The sequence below is a fragment of the Oncorhynchus keta genome, chromosome 22, assembly GCF_023373465.1.
Source record: "Oncorhynchus keta strain PuntledgeMale-10-30-2019 chromosome 22, Oket_V2, whole genome shotgun sequence".
NCBI lineage: Eukaryota > Metazoa > Chordata > Actinopteri > Salmoniformes > Salmonidae > Oncorhynchus > Oncorhynchus keta.
This window is the reverse complement of record NC_068442.1, coordinates 27,533,056-27,546,880: the sequence shown is the minus strand read 5'-3', so window position 1 is coordinate 27,546,880 and position 13,825 is coordinate 27,533,056. Positions and strand designations below refer to the sequence as shown.

Genomic DNA, 13,825 nt, shown 5'->3' with positions numbered 1-13,825 from the left:
AACATTAGCATCCCAAAGTTGAGCTGTCACATACTTCTCTGGTGTTCTAGTAGCCAGGCTAACAAATTGTTCACCGGAGCAGTGTGTGGCTACTCAATTCAAACGTCTGTTTATAGTAGCATACAGTGCCATTAGAACTGTGCCATCTTGTGGATGCAGGCATGTAAAACCATGGCCATTCTGTCCATCCTTATAATTTCCACAACAAATGTCGTTTACCTTCATTAAAGTGGGCTGATTTAAAAGGTAACATATTTTTGTATGTTGAGTTTCGTGTGGGTGGAAAAACCAACCAGCTGTATGGAGTGAAGAACTTCATTTCCCACGTAGCATTAGACAGATGAGCATGCGCCTACACTGGTGTAATCGCCATAACTGGAAACCGGGGCACGGTTTTGGGTTCGCGGTAAGTTGCTTTTCTAAAAAATGTAATTCTATATTAAATAAAAACATTTGTCTTCTAGCGACAAGCGTATCCTATTATGATTCAGAATGGATTCGTTTATATACCTCTTTGACAGGCGGTGGCTCGCCAAAAGTGATAGCTAGGACACGCCTATGTTCTGGCTGGGCCCGGTCGAAAGAAGCTTCAGAATGTTGAGGAACGGTTAGGGTATTTTTAGCAGCCGATAGTGCGAAAGAACGTGCCATACCACTTGTATATCTAGCATTCACTTTAGATTTGAATTGTCTAGCCCTTTGATTGCATTTTATTAGCTAAGCAATACGGGACATCGAGCTAGTCAGACAACCAACCAAAGTTTGATCTTTGATATTAGCCTTGCCTATGCTAGCTAGCTCAGCCAAAGTCAAAGAAAGAGTCCAACATTGCCCATGTCATGGCATGCTCACGGCGTGAGCGGACTGTGTAAGTAGATAGCATTCAGCTGACGAACACATGAAACGATAGCTATAGTAGCTAGCTACAGTATCTTGTATAACTTGATTGAGTTAGCTAGTTAGTAGCGATCTTATCTTTGAAATCTCAAACGACACGATTGGAAATAACGTGTTGCAATTATAGTGCAAGGGATTTGTAAACTAGTATTTCCTAGGTTCGTGTGAATAATTGAGGTAGCTAGCTATGCAAGCTTCGTATAAAGTTAATGCGCGTTGGGGAGGCACGTGAGACGCCGTGACTGACAGCGCACTAATCCAAACAAGACTAGTTTAGCTAGCACTGTCAGAATAGGTACCATAATTTGGGTGTAACTGTTGCTAAACTATGGCCCTTGTTGGTATTTGCTCAATTGTTCTAAAGTAGTGTGCGTGGTTTGCTTGCTCTGCCAATGAAGCATAACCTTGTCCTATCAGCTGTCTCTGTTTTCTGAAAAAAAAAACAAAGAAGAATACTCTACAGTGCTCCTTTTTTAAAAACGTTTAGTCAGTGCGTGTATTCCTGGTGCTGTTAATATATTGTTCAACCACGGACTTCAAAAATGTATTTCCTATACAGAACACAAAAAAAATGCCATGTTTTATGAGCTGAAATAAAATATCCTTGACATTTTCCATATGCCGAAAAAGCTTACTTCTCTAAAATGTGCACAAATTTGTTTACATCCCTGTTAGTGTGCATTTCTCATTTGCCAAGATAATCCATCCACCTGGCAGGTGTGGCATATCAATAAGATGATTGAACAGCATGATCATTACACAGGTGCACCTTGTACTGGGGACAATAAGAACACTCTAAAATGTGCAGTTTTGCCACACAAGACAATGCCACAGATGTCTCAAATTGAGGGAGCGTGCAATTGGCATGCTGACTAGAATGTCCACTAGAGCTCTTGTCAGAAAATGTCATGTTAATTTCTCTACCATAAGCCACCTCCAACTTAATTTTAGTGCAATTTCGCACAGCCATTGAAGAGTGGGACAACATTCCACAGGCCACAATCAACCGGCTGAACAACTCTGTGAAGTCGATGTGTAGCGGTGCATGAGGCAAAATGGTGGCCACCAGTATTTACTGACTGGTTCTGATTCACGCCTATACCTTAAAAAAAAAAGTATCTGTGACCAACAGATGCATATCTGTATTCCCAGTCATGTGAAATCCATAGATGACACTATTTTCATTGACCCCCCCCCCTACTCGCTGTTTATTATCTATGCATAGTCACTTTATAAATGACCTTGACTAACCTGTATCCCCGCACATTGACTCAGTACCCCCTGTATATAGCCTCTTTATTTTATTTCAATATCTTGTTACATTTTTTTAATACAATCAAAAAGTATTTAGTAAATATGTTCACAACTCTATTTCTTGAGCTGCATTGTTGGTTAAGGGCTTGTAAGTAAGCATTTCATGGTAAGGTCTTCTGTTGTATTCAGCGCATGTGACATACAATTTTATTTGATATGGAGCAATTGGTTGTGGACTCTTTCTTTTGCCCCTAAGTGCAAACCCAACCAGCTCTACCTGGTCTTTCTTGCCCAGATTTCTTGAGTTTAGTCTATGTCATCCACACCACTAGGATTGTACACTCATAAGATTGTCTCTTCCAATTGAACTTGTTTCCAGGTGATTCAGAATGGGGGAAAAGCCGATTTGGGAACAGATAGGATCCAGTTTTGTGCAACATTACTACCAGCTGTTTGACACGGACAGGACCCAGCTTGGAGCAATATATGTGAGTGGATCTGTCTGTACCAATTAATATTAATCATAGTTCTGCTTTCCTGTGTCCTGTTCTCACCACTGCAGTCTGCACCCCCATGCATTTATTCCACCATCTCCTTCAACAGTCTAACCACCTCTGCATCTGTTATAACTAATTTAGTAATAAATTGGATATTTGTTAATGTTCAGTTTTTTTTCAAATAGAAAAGTAGTGCATCATACAATATCTCCAGACCTGTGAGCAAATGCTCCCTGATAATTCCTTTCCAAACACTATCCAAGGGAAAGATTGTTGAATCAATTCATGTTCTGTAGTCTTGCCCTATTTCAATGTTACTGTTCAAAACTTAACTTGGTTTATGTGTTTCAGAGACTGATCCTAGACCTAGATCAAATAAGTTTTGACAAGCATTCATCTGAGGAACGTTTTGGGCCAAAGAAGTATCAAGTTAGACTGTGGGACAGGCAAATATGCATGCATACTGACACTTACAAGCTAAAGCATAATATATTTCAATAAGAGGTACAAAGACAGCATATAGTTACTTATTTTAAGCTGTTCAAATAATTGTAATGTCCATTTATCAATCATGAGAACAAGCGAGTTGTTGATTGTTCCCTTTTCTTTACATTCAGCTAGGTTAGCATTCTTGAGTCAATGTGTTGTTTTTGAGCCCCCTATTGGTAGCACAATTTATATTTTTAGATGGGAGGAGAACTGCACAAGCTATGACTCATTTGCGTTATTATACAAATCTATTACTGAAAGGCTTCTGTTAACTATATTTTGCCCTTAAACAATCATTTAATTTTTAGCAAAGAATAAGGTAAGAGCAGCAGAGCCCGTTCTTCTATTCTTCTTCCACGTGGTACATGACTAAATAGTTGCATATCACTCTCTCATACCCTAACTTGAGTATGCGTAGAAAAGTTAGTTGTGAATAAAACAGATTGGGAGTCGGGACATACCTCACATCCTTCCACCCTATACCACCAATATGCCTTCTCCCACTGACAAACTCAAACCTCTGCTTTTCCTTTTTACAGATCGATGCATCATGCCTTACATGGGAGGGACAGCAATTCCAGGGAAAAGCAGCGATTGTTGAGAAACTTTCTGTGAGTGACATTTTAAAATATACCTGAGCATGACAGAATGGAATGTCTCAATAGTATGTCAGGAGTGCACTGATTCAACAGGATATATTGGTGGAATGTGCTTGTCTCAGATACATCTCTTGTTTATTATTTCTTTTCAGACTCTCCCCTTCTTAAAAATAGCTCACAGTATAACAGCACAAGACCACCAACCCACACCTGACAGCTGTATAATGAGTATGGTAGTAGGACAATTAAAAGTAAGTAATTGTCATTCTAATACTGTAAAAATGTACACTACCGTTCTAAAGTGTTGGGGGTCACGTACAAATGTCCTTGTTTTTTAAAGTAAAGCACATTTCTTCCATTAAAATAACATCAAATTGATCAGAAATACAGTGTAGACATTGTTAATGTTGTAACAGACTATTGTAGCTGGAAACGGCAGATTTTTAATGGAATATCTACATAGGCGTACAGAGGCCCATTATCAGCAACCATCACTCCTGTGTTCCAATGGCATGTTGTGTTAGCTAATCCAAGTTGATCATTTTAAAAGGATAATTGATCATTAGAAAACCCTTGCCTAGAAGGTCAGCATCTCGGAGTCGCCTCTTCACTGTTGATGTTGAGACTGGTGTTTTGCGGGTACTATTTAATGAAACTGCCAGTTGAGGACTTGTGTGGCGTCTGTTTCTCAAACTAGACCCTCTAATGTACTTGTCCTTCTGCTCAGTTGTGCACTGGGGCCTCCCACTCTTTCTATTCTGGTTAGAGCCAGTTTGCGCTTTTCTGTGAAGGGAGTTGTACAAGAGCTTCAGTTTCTTGGCAATTTCTCGCATGGAATCGCCTTCATTTCTCCGAACAAGAATAGACTGACGAGTTTCAGAAAAAATGTATTTTTTGGCCATTTTGAGCCTGTAATTGAACCCACAAATGCTGATGCTCTAGATACTCAACTAGTCTAAAGAAGGCTTCTTTAATCAGCTTTCAGCTGTGCAAACATAATTGCAAAAGGGTTTTCTAATGATCAGTTAGCCTTTTAAAATGATCAACTTGGAATAGCTAACACAATGTGCCACTGGAACACAGGAGTGATGGTTGCTGATAATGGGCCTCTGTACGCATATGTAGATATTCCATAAAAAATCAGCCGTTTCCAGCTACAACAATGTCTACACTGTATTTCTGATCAATTTGATGTTATTTTAAATGGACAAAAAAAAGTAGCTTTTCTTTCAAAAACAAGGACATTTCTAAGTGACCCCAAACTTTTGAACAGTACTGTATATTGCCAGTTTCTTAAACTAACAACTGAATAGCTTACAGGCTAGAAATCCCCACCTGCTTTGAAAGTTACTGTATTTGTTTAAATCGTTTTAAATGAAGAGTCAGGATTCTGTCTGTTGGATCAAACTGTATGTTGTACCTAGCTGTGCTTTTTAACATCTGTTTTCAGCTTCACAGTTTCAAGCCCTTTGTTCACCAAGTTGATATAACTAGCTATGCTTTTATTAATCTGCTGACGCAAATAGACTGAATAAGACATGGACCAAGCCTTCCTATGGTAGTAAAAACAAGGGTATGTGTGAGAGGTCGGTAAGTAGTTTGCACATTAGAAGTCAGGGCTATTGTATTTTGTCTGTCTCGCAGGCAGATGATGACCAGGTCCTGGGCTTCCAGTACATGTTTTTGCTGAAAAATTATAGGAATGCCTGGGTTTGCACCAACAAATTCTTCAGGCTTGCCCTGCACAACCTTTGACATATCTGTGGTTTTATGACCCATCTTCTCCCTACTTACTGTCAGTAAGGATAAGTGTTCTGAGTGACCATGGGTCAGTTAGGCTTTTACTAATCTTACGCCAAACTAGAGTTTGGTAATTAGAGACCACAGTGCATTCAGGGTGCTAAAAATGTGATCTAATCACAATTTTTCCCACTCTGCTTAAAGTCATGCTCTGGTACCTTGGTCGACTTGTCTTTTTTTTTTAAACCACCCTCTTTGGGCTGGACGTGTCAATGTGTAGTTCATACGAGCAGAATTACTGTCTTTCTGCATTTGGCCACAAAATCCCTAGTTTGAAAGCGTCTTTTCTGGAAACTGCTGTGCCATTTCCCTACATTTCTACGCCCGTTGGCCAGCCCCCTAGCAATTAAAGTTCCAGACGATGAGATTCAGCCCCTTGCCATTTGAGTGACAGCTAGCCGGAATCACAAACAGGAGAACGAGAGAGAGCAATCACGTGTGGCACATATGTGATGTTGTACGCAATTTTCAGGACCATTTTTGGCTCACGGGCGCTACTTTCAGAACAATTGGCTAAAAAGTATACGGACAATCCCTTTTAAAAGAGAGGGGAAATGCACTATAAACTGCAACAAACAAAGTGGTTTATTGAATTTGAACCGAGATTATAGTGAAGGCTGGCTTGTTTGACAAATTATTAACTAGTCGAAGCCACAGTAATGGCCTTATATGAAAGCTCTGATCTTCACTGTGGACCTTGAACTTGAAATCTGCTTTTTAGAACATTCATGTTATTTGAAGACGCCAATGCCGTCATGATCACTGAGCAGTTACTGTTAAAGAGTTGTGTAAGCCTAGTCTCCACTGACACCTAAAGAGATGGCTTGCTTTTTGCCTGCATCTCCATTAGTGCCTGTTCACACCTGTGTGTGCTCTGTTTAGCTAGAAAAGCCTTGTGAGGAATTTGGGTTTGCCACAAGCCTATTGATTGTAAAAAAATATTTTTTTAAATGTATGATAGAGTGGAATAACAGGAATGTGTGTTGTGTGAAGGCAGTTTGTCGCTTTGACCAAGACAGAATCAACTGTTGACAGAGATGCACCCAGCTGTGGATTAGATTCACTGTCATAACTGTGACTTTTTACTAAGCTCTCTCTTTGTGTTGTTACAGGCTGATGAGGACCCCATCATGGGATTTCATCAGAGTTTCATCCTGAAGAACATTAATGATGCCTGGGTATGCACCAATGACATGTTCCGGCTCGCGCTGCACAATTTTGGCTAAGGACACCAGAAGTGGGCAGAGTGGATATAAGGGAAGGCTGAGGATGGGGGAAGTCTTGCAGAGACACCTAAACGCCCAACCTCCTCTCTGTATCATCCATACCTGTTTGAGAAATTACACCGGATTCCAGATGTCAATCACAGAGACATGCAGGCACATAGGCTACATGCCTTCAACTGAAATTAGATCTGTTCCTTTGCTGAGAGTTCACAGATCCATCAGAGTCCCTTTCCCTACGCTGACCTGCATGATGCTGGGGAGCTTAAATATCTGAAGATGGCAGACAAGGAAAAAAATGTAACAATTTACCTTCACCATTTTAGTTTTATGTTCGGACTCAATGTCTTATATCCTCATGTTTTCTCATCGTACTCCCGTGTGTTATCAGCTTACCTTATTGTATACAACTAAATCTCTTTAAAAGTTTAATTTAACATTCATTGTTATGTCAGGTTGCTCTAGCAATCCAAATAATCATAGAAAATATTATCAATAACATCCTTAGACCAGCAAGCTTCCCATTTCCTCCTCATGCTCTCTGTGACAATGAATACAAAAGCCATGATACACAATAAACCGTTTACTTTTTCTTAATGTGAGCTCATTGTTCCTCTGCCTTTCTTACCCATTTCTCTCCCTCCACTTACCTTGTCACTCTTATTTTAATTGTGTTAGCATTATATTGTAAACGATATAGGTTCTGGTCAGTTCTATAGCACATTGTTGTATATGATCTGCTATAGCATGTATTTTCTTGAGCAAGATGCAGCCAATATATTGTTATATATATATGGACATAGGGTTCCCTCAATTTTTTTCCCCCAAAATAATTTCCTTTGGCCGATACTGCAGAAATAGAACCCCATAATGAGTTGCCTGCATGCTCTTGGAAATTGGGATCACTTTGTGCCATAAATGTACTGTAGCAGTGACCTGACATTTTTGGAGAGGCTTTGCAAGTGTTCTTTTGCAAGACGAGGAACAGGCATATGTCAAACTGCCTTATTTATTTTTTTTATTTTTTTTTACAATGATTACATACACATGGAACAGAATGTACGGACTGCACATTTGAATTCCATACAATGTTTTGGAAAATAAAGAAACAGTTCTTGCCAGTTGTGTGACAAGGAAATCCCCAAGACTTCCTGCAGGAAAAGTAAAGTGGTGGTGGGGGCCACTTCTCTCATGATCATATTTTTACAGTAAAATTTGTCTAGAAATCAAGTTTTTTTTCTATTTAGATTTGATTTACAGTTTAATTATCTATTGTTACCAATTGTTTGCTGTCAATCAACGACTGGCATAACTAATGCTTTTCCTCCCTCAGCCAGTGCATTGGCTACTGTTTTTGTTTTCCCTGATGGTACACTGGTTCAATTAAGAAGATCAAAGGCATCTCTTCAAGGTCTGCTATCATTCACAGATGTACAAGGTATTCTATTCTTCTGGCAGACAGAAATAAAAGACGTATGAAAAGTATGACTTATTGTGTTTATTGGTTCAAGAAGGGCTTCCGCATATTTGAGATGAGCACAAAGCATTTTTATTAGCTCATGCTGTTTTCTGTGTATAGAATCTGAATGTATTTTCTATGACGTAGCATTATTTTATTAGTGCCGTGGAGGGTGAGAAATGCATGAACACCTAGTTTGTAGTGTTGGATAACGAACTATGTTAAGTAAGCTAGCCAGAATAATTGCACATTTTCGCCGTAATTATTAAAGTATACAGGATGGGACTCTTATTTTGAAGGAATACAGGAAAATCCGTGACCCAGAAGTGCTTAGTTATACTTGCCTGCTTCACAAAACTAACAGCATAGAACGAAAATATAAATAATTTCGCTCCCCTCTGACGAATCCGTTTCCCCCTATCCCTTACCTATGGCTTCAAATTCAAACATAGATATAGAGGGTGCAACCCAGCATCTTCGTGACATATTAAAGTTGGATAGACCCGGGAACAACGTAGGTAAGTTTACCGGGAATGAAAAGGTGGATAAGGGCTTTTAGGCCGCATTACAAGCTAACGTTACCTAGCCCTTTAAAGTTCTACCTAGCTAACGTTAGCTTGCTAGCTGCAAAATGCAAACTAGCTAAGCGTGTTCACATTCGAAGCTAGCTAGTTTACGTTAATTACGTGTGAAAATGTGGCTTAAGATAGTTAGCTTACGTCCGCTAATTTACAACTTGCGAACATATTAGTAAGCTGGACTGCTAGCTAGGCTAGTTTAGTTAGCGTGGTTGCTCGCAGTAACTAGTTAAAGTATGAAACTTACAACATTTTAACGTTAGTGTTTATTTCGTATGTTGCATCACGGCTAGCCAGCAAAGCCATTCAAGTTATCGTTAGCTAGGTAATTAGCTACCTAGTTAAGTAGCTTACAACATTAAAGGATGTTGGCTAACATTACTGACTTACAGGTTGTTTGTTTGCTTGTTTGGTAGTTAGCAATGCAACGTTCGTTATCAAACTAGCGTACTTTGCATAGCTAGCTAGCTGGTTGGCGTTTGGAAGTGACCAAATGCTACCTACCTCCATAAGGTTAATTGATGATGAGTAACTGGCTTGGTAGGTAACTAAATAATTTGGCAGCAGGTACCAAATCATACCGCACGAGGTTGCCTAGTTTCTTTGGAAGCGATGAAACATCAGTCCTCGAATGTCAGCATTAAGAAGGTTAAGGTTTCCTGGTGGCACGAGATTCCCATTCTCTGCTCAACGCATACTTTTTAATAATAGGGCTTTAAGATGTCTTCGTTTGGTGATATCCAGTTACTCACAGGTGGTTGTTTTCGTAGACGCATCTCCATGTGAGAGCCAAAGAAAAACATCTTTCAATGGCGAATTGAATGGACTTCTGCTGGGAGCTGGCAGCAGGTCAACGATGGATGAATCCACAGGCCCTAATTCAGAGAACATGAATACCCAAGAGTGCCAGATAATGTAAGTAGTAATGTTACGTCTACTTTATTATGTTGTATTTTTCTCTGCATGCACATATTTCTCAGCTATAGAAATTCACATTTGGTATGCTGTGAAAATCATTTGGGTTGATTAAATGTTGAAACAAAAACCAATGTCTGCCCCTTCACCATATTGAGCACAACCTTACCCTAAACCTGTACCTTACCCTAAACCGGGTTGGTATCCTGTCCCTTACTCTAAACAGGGTTCGTATTCCTCCCCCCTCCCTCCAGCTTTGTTCATGTTGTTGAGTCTTAGTTTATGCCTGTTTTTTCTTTATACAATTGTAAAGCAATGTTGGGACCTTGCTAAGTGCTATAAGTCTCTTTGATTAATAATGTTCCATCTAGATATTTTAAGGAGATCAAGTACCCAGTTTGGAAACATTGTATTTGGTTTCTTTATCAGCTGCCTCTCTGGGGATGATGGCTCCACTTGCATTCCCATCACATCCAACAATGTTGAAATTGTGGCCAGTCGAGACTCAAGCATTGACAGCAAGGCCCGTGGCAGCAACAAGGTAAGACTTTAAGGATTAAAGACCCAGTACAGTCAATTTAGTGTTTCATGTGTTTTGTATCATATTTGTGCAATAGCTGATGAGTTTAACAACATAAGAACATGTTAATGTTTTTTTAAATGTATCTAAAGTTTTTTTTGTCAATGTATTTTTCATTTGTCAGATCCCAGTAAGACTAGCGGTTTCCATAGGCGTCGGCTAATGGGGAAAATAAATATCAGTCCGAGCAATTTTAGCTTGAGAAATGTTTTGCTAAATTGATTTTTGTGCAATCATTTCTGACGATTTTAAATGGAAAACTATTACACTAAGTTACACTACATAACCAAAAGTATGTGGACACCTGCTTGTCAAAAATCTCATTCCAAAATAATGTGCATTAATATGGAGTTGGTCCCCCCCTTTGTAACTGTAACAGCCGACACTGTTCAGGGAAGGCTTTCCACTAGATGTTGGAACATTGCTGCTGGGACTTGTTTTTGTTCAGCCATGACCATTAGTGAGATTGGGCGATTAGGCCTGGCTCGCAGTCTGCGTTCCAATTCATCCCAAAGGTGTTTGATGGGTTTGAGGTTAGGGCTCTGTCTAGGCCAGTCAAATTCTTCCATGCCTATCTCGACAAACCATTTCTTTATGGACCTTGCTTTGTGCACGGGGACATTGTCATGCTGAAATCGGAATGTGCCTTCCCCAAACTACTGTTTCTGAAAGTTGGAAGCACAGAGTCGTCTAGAATGTCATTGTATGCTGTAACGTTAAGATTTCCCGTCACTTGAACTAAGGGGCCTAGCCCGAACCATGAAAAACAGCCCCAAACCATTATTCCTCCTCCATCAAACTTTACAGTTGTCACTATGCTTTCGGGCAGGTAGCTTTCTCCTGGCATCCGCTAAACCCAGATTTGTCCATCGGAGTGCCAGATGGTAAATCGTGAGTCATCATTCCCGCGAACGTATTTCCACTGGTGCAGAGTTTTACACCGCTCCAGCCAACTCTTGGCATTGCGTATTGTGATTGTAGGCTTGTGTGCAGCTGCTCCGCCATGGAAACTCATTTCATGAAGCTCCAGACAAACAGTTCTGTGCTGACGTTGCTTCGAGTCAGTTTGGGCCTCGGTAGTGAGGGTTGCAGCCGAAGCGAGACGATTTTTACTCGTTTCAGCACACGGCAGTCCCATTCTGTGTGCTTGTTTGGCCTACCACTCCGCGGCTGAGCCCCTTGTTGCCCCTAGATGTTTCCACTTACCAATAACAGCACTTAGTTGACCGGAACAATTCTACATTTACATTTACATTTAAGTCATTTAGCAGACACTCTTATCCAGAGCGACTTACAAATTGGTGCATTCACCTTATGACATCCAGTGGAACAGCCACTTTACAATAGTGCATCTAAATCTTTTAAGGGGGGGGGGGGGTGAGAAGGATTACTTTATCCTATCCTAGGTATTCCTTAAAGAGGTGGGGTTTCAGGTGTCTCCGGAAGGTGGTGATTGACTCCGCTGTCCTGGCGTCGTGAGGGAGTTTGTTCCACCATTGGGGGGCCAGAGCAGCGAACAGTTTTGACTGGGCTGAGCGGGAACTGTACTTCCTCAGTGGTAGGGAGGCGAGCAGGCCAGAGGTGGATGAACGCAGTGCCCTTGTTTGGGTGTAGGGCCTGATCAGAGCCTGGAGGTACTGAGGTGCCGTTCCCCTCACAGCTCCGTAGGCAAGCACCATGGTCTTGTAGCGGATGCGAGCTTCAACTGGAAGCCAGTGGAGAGAGCGGAGGAGCGGGGTGACGTGAGAGAACTTGGGAAGGTTGAACACCAGACGGGCTGCGGCGTTCTGGATGAGTTGTAGGGGTTTAATGGCACAGGCAGGGAGCCCAGCCAACAGCGAGTTGCAGTAATCCAGACGGGAGATGACAAGTGCCTGGATTAGGACCTGCGCCGCTTCCTGTGTGAGGCAGGGTCGTACTCTGCGGATGTTGTAGAGCATGAACCTACAGGAACGGGCCACCGCCTTGATGTTAGTTGAGAACGACAGGGTGTTGTCCAGGATCACGCCAAGGTTCTTAGCGCTCTGGGAGGAGGACACAATGGAGTTGTCAACCGTGATGGCGAGATCATGGAACGGGCAGTCCTTCCCCAGGAGGAAGAGCAGCTCCGTCTTGCCGAGGTTCAGCTTGAGGTGGTGATCCGTCATCCACACTGATATGTCTGCCAGACATGCAGAGATGCGATTCACCACCTGGTCATCAGAAGGAGGAAAGGAGAAGATTAATTGTGTGTCGTCTGCATAGCAATGATAGGAGAGACCATGTGAGGTTATGACAGAGCCAAGTGACTTGGTGTATAGCGAGAATAGGAGAGGGCCTAGAACAGAGCCCTGGGGGACACCAGTGGTGAGAGCGCGTGGTGAGGAGACAGATTCTCGCCACGCCACCTGGTAGGAGCGACCTGTCAGGTAGGACGCAATCCAAGCGTGGGCCGCGCCGGAGATGCCCAACTCGGAGAGGGTGGAGAGGAGGATCTGATGGTTCACAGTATCGAAGGCAGCCGATAGGTCTAGAGGGATGAGAGCAGAGGAGAGAGAGTTAGCTTTAGCGGTGCGGAGCGCCTCCGTGATACAGAGAAGAGCAGTCTCAGTTGAATGACTAGTCTTGAAACCTGACTGATTTGATTCAAGAAGGTCATTCTGAGAGAGATAGCGGGAGAGCTGGCCAAGGACGGCACATTCAAGAGTTTTGGAGAGAAAAGAAAGAAGGGATACTGGTCTGTAGTTGTTGACATCGGAGGGATCGAGTGTAGGTTTTTTCAGAAGGGGTGCAACTCTCGCTCTCTTGAAGACGGAAGGGACGTAGCCAGCGGTCAGGGATGAGTTGATGAGCGAGGTGAGGTAAGGGAGAAGGTCTCCGGAAATGGTCTGGAGAAGAGAGGAGGGGATAGGGTCGAGCGGGCAGGTTGTTGGGCGGCCGGCCGTCACAAGACGCAAGATTTCATCTGGAGAGAGAGGGGAGAAAGAGGTCAGAGCACCGGGTAGGGCAGTGTGAGCAGAACCAGCGGTGTCGTTTGACTTAGCAAACGAGGATCGGATGTCATCGACCTTCTTTTCAAAATGGTTGACAAAGTCATCTGCAGAGAGGGAGGAGGGGGGGGGAGGGGCAGAAATTTGACGAACCAACTTATGGAAAGGTGGCATCCTATGATGGTGTCACATTGAAAGTCAGAGCGCTTCAGTACCAGCCATTCTACTGCCAATGTTTGTAAATTGAGGTCGCATGGCTGTGTGCTCATTTTATACACCTGTCAGCAACGGGTATGGCTGAAATAGCTGAATCCACCAATTTGAAGGGGTGTCCACATACCTTTGGCTTAGTGTACTTAATTGTTAGAGAAATTATTTCTTATTGAGAACTACTGTACTGGGCATTTAAACATTTTGTGTTCCCCGTTCTGTCCTTGAGAACATAGAAATGCCTCTGGCAGAAACACCAGGGTCGCAACACAAATATTGATAGATGAAAACAATGGAAAGCTAGTTTTTTTTAGGCAAAGGGTGGCTGTATCTCAAGTCCAGATATCGCTAGGTA

The 13,825-nt window shown here is 42.0% G+C and overlaps 2 protein-coding genes across 5 annotated transcripts in view; both read left to right on the top strand.

Moving 5' to 3' along the window:
• Positions 1–259: 259 nt before the first annotated feature.
• LOC127905939 (nuclear transport factor 2) lies at positions 260–7,361 on the top strand. 2 transcript variants are annotated; one of them, XM_035798625.2, is made up of 5 exons: positions 260–406; positions 2,531–2,639; positions 3,677–3,748; positions 3,889–3,987; positions 6,649–7,361. In XM_035798625.2, exons 2-5 carry the CDS (start codon positions 2,541–2,543, stop codon positions 6,760–6,762), a joined length of 384 nt encoding a protein of 127 aa, XP_035654518.1. In that variant the 5' UTR covers positions 260–406; positions 2,531–2,540; the 3' UTR covers positions 6,763–7,361. The 2 variants fall into 2 exon arrangements, with proteins under 2 accessions (XP_035654518.1, XP_035654519.1); XM_035798626.2 differs by lacking the exon at positions 260–406 and adding an exon at positions 591–868.
• Positions 7,362–8,437: 1,076 nt separating this feature from the next.
• Positions 8,438–13,825, top strand: part of LOC118401261 (enhancer of mRNA-decapping protein 4-like) — a 32,689-nt gene continuing 27,301 nt past the window's right edge. Inside the window, exons 1-3 of one of the 3 annotated variants that reach the window (XM_035798623.2) lie at positions 8,438–8,736; positions 9,567–9,711; positions 10,141–10,252. In XM_035798623.2, coding sequence (XP_035654516.1) covers positions 8,649–8,736; positions 9,567–9,711; positions 10,141–10,252 — 345 coding nt within the window. In that variant the 5' untranslated portion in view covers positions 8,438–8,648. Of the gene's footprint in view, positions 8,737–9,096; positions 9,122–9,566; positions 9,712–10,140; positions 10,253–13,825 lie in introns of those variants that run through there. The other 2 variants (XM_035798622.2, XM_052474967.1) reach the window with 2 other exon arrangements.

Coding starts and splice junctions, on each gene's coding strand:
- LOC127905939 (XM_035798625.2), top strand. CDS start 2,541: ATGGGGGAAAAGCCGATTTGGGAACAGATAGGATCCAGTTTTGTGCAA. Junction 2,640..3,676: donor CCCAGCTTGGAGCAATATAT/GTGAGTGGATCT, acceptor TCCTTTTTACAG/ATCGATGCATCATGCCTTAC. Junction 3,988..6,648: donor TGGTAGTAGGACAATTAAAA/GTAAGTAATTGT, acceptor GTGTTGTTACAG/GCTGATGAGGACCCCATCAT.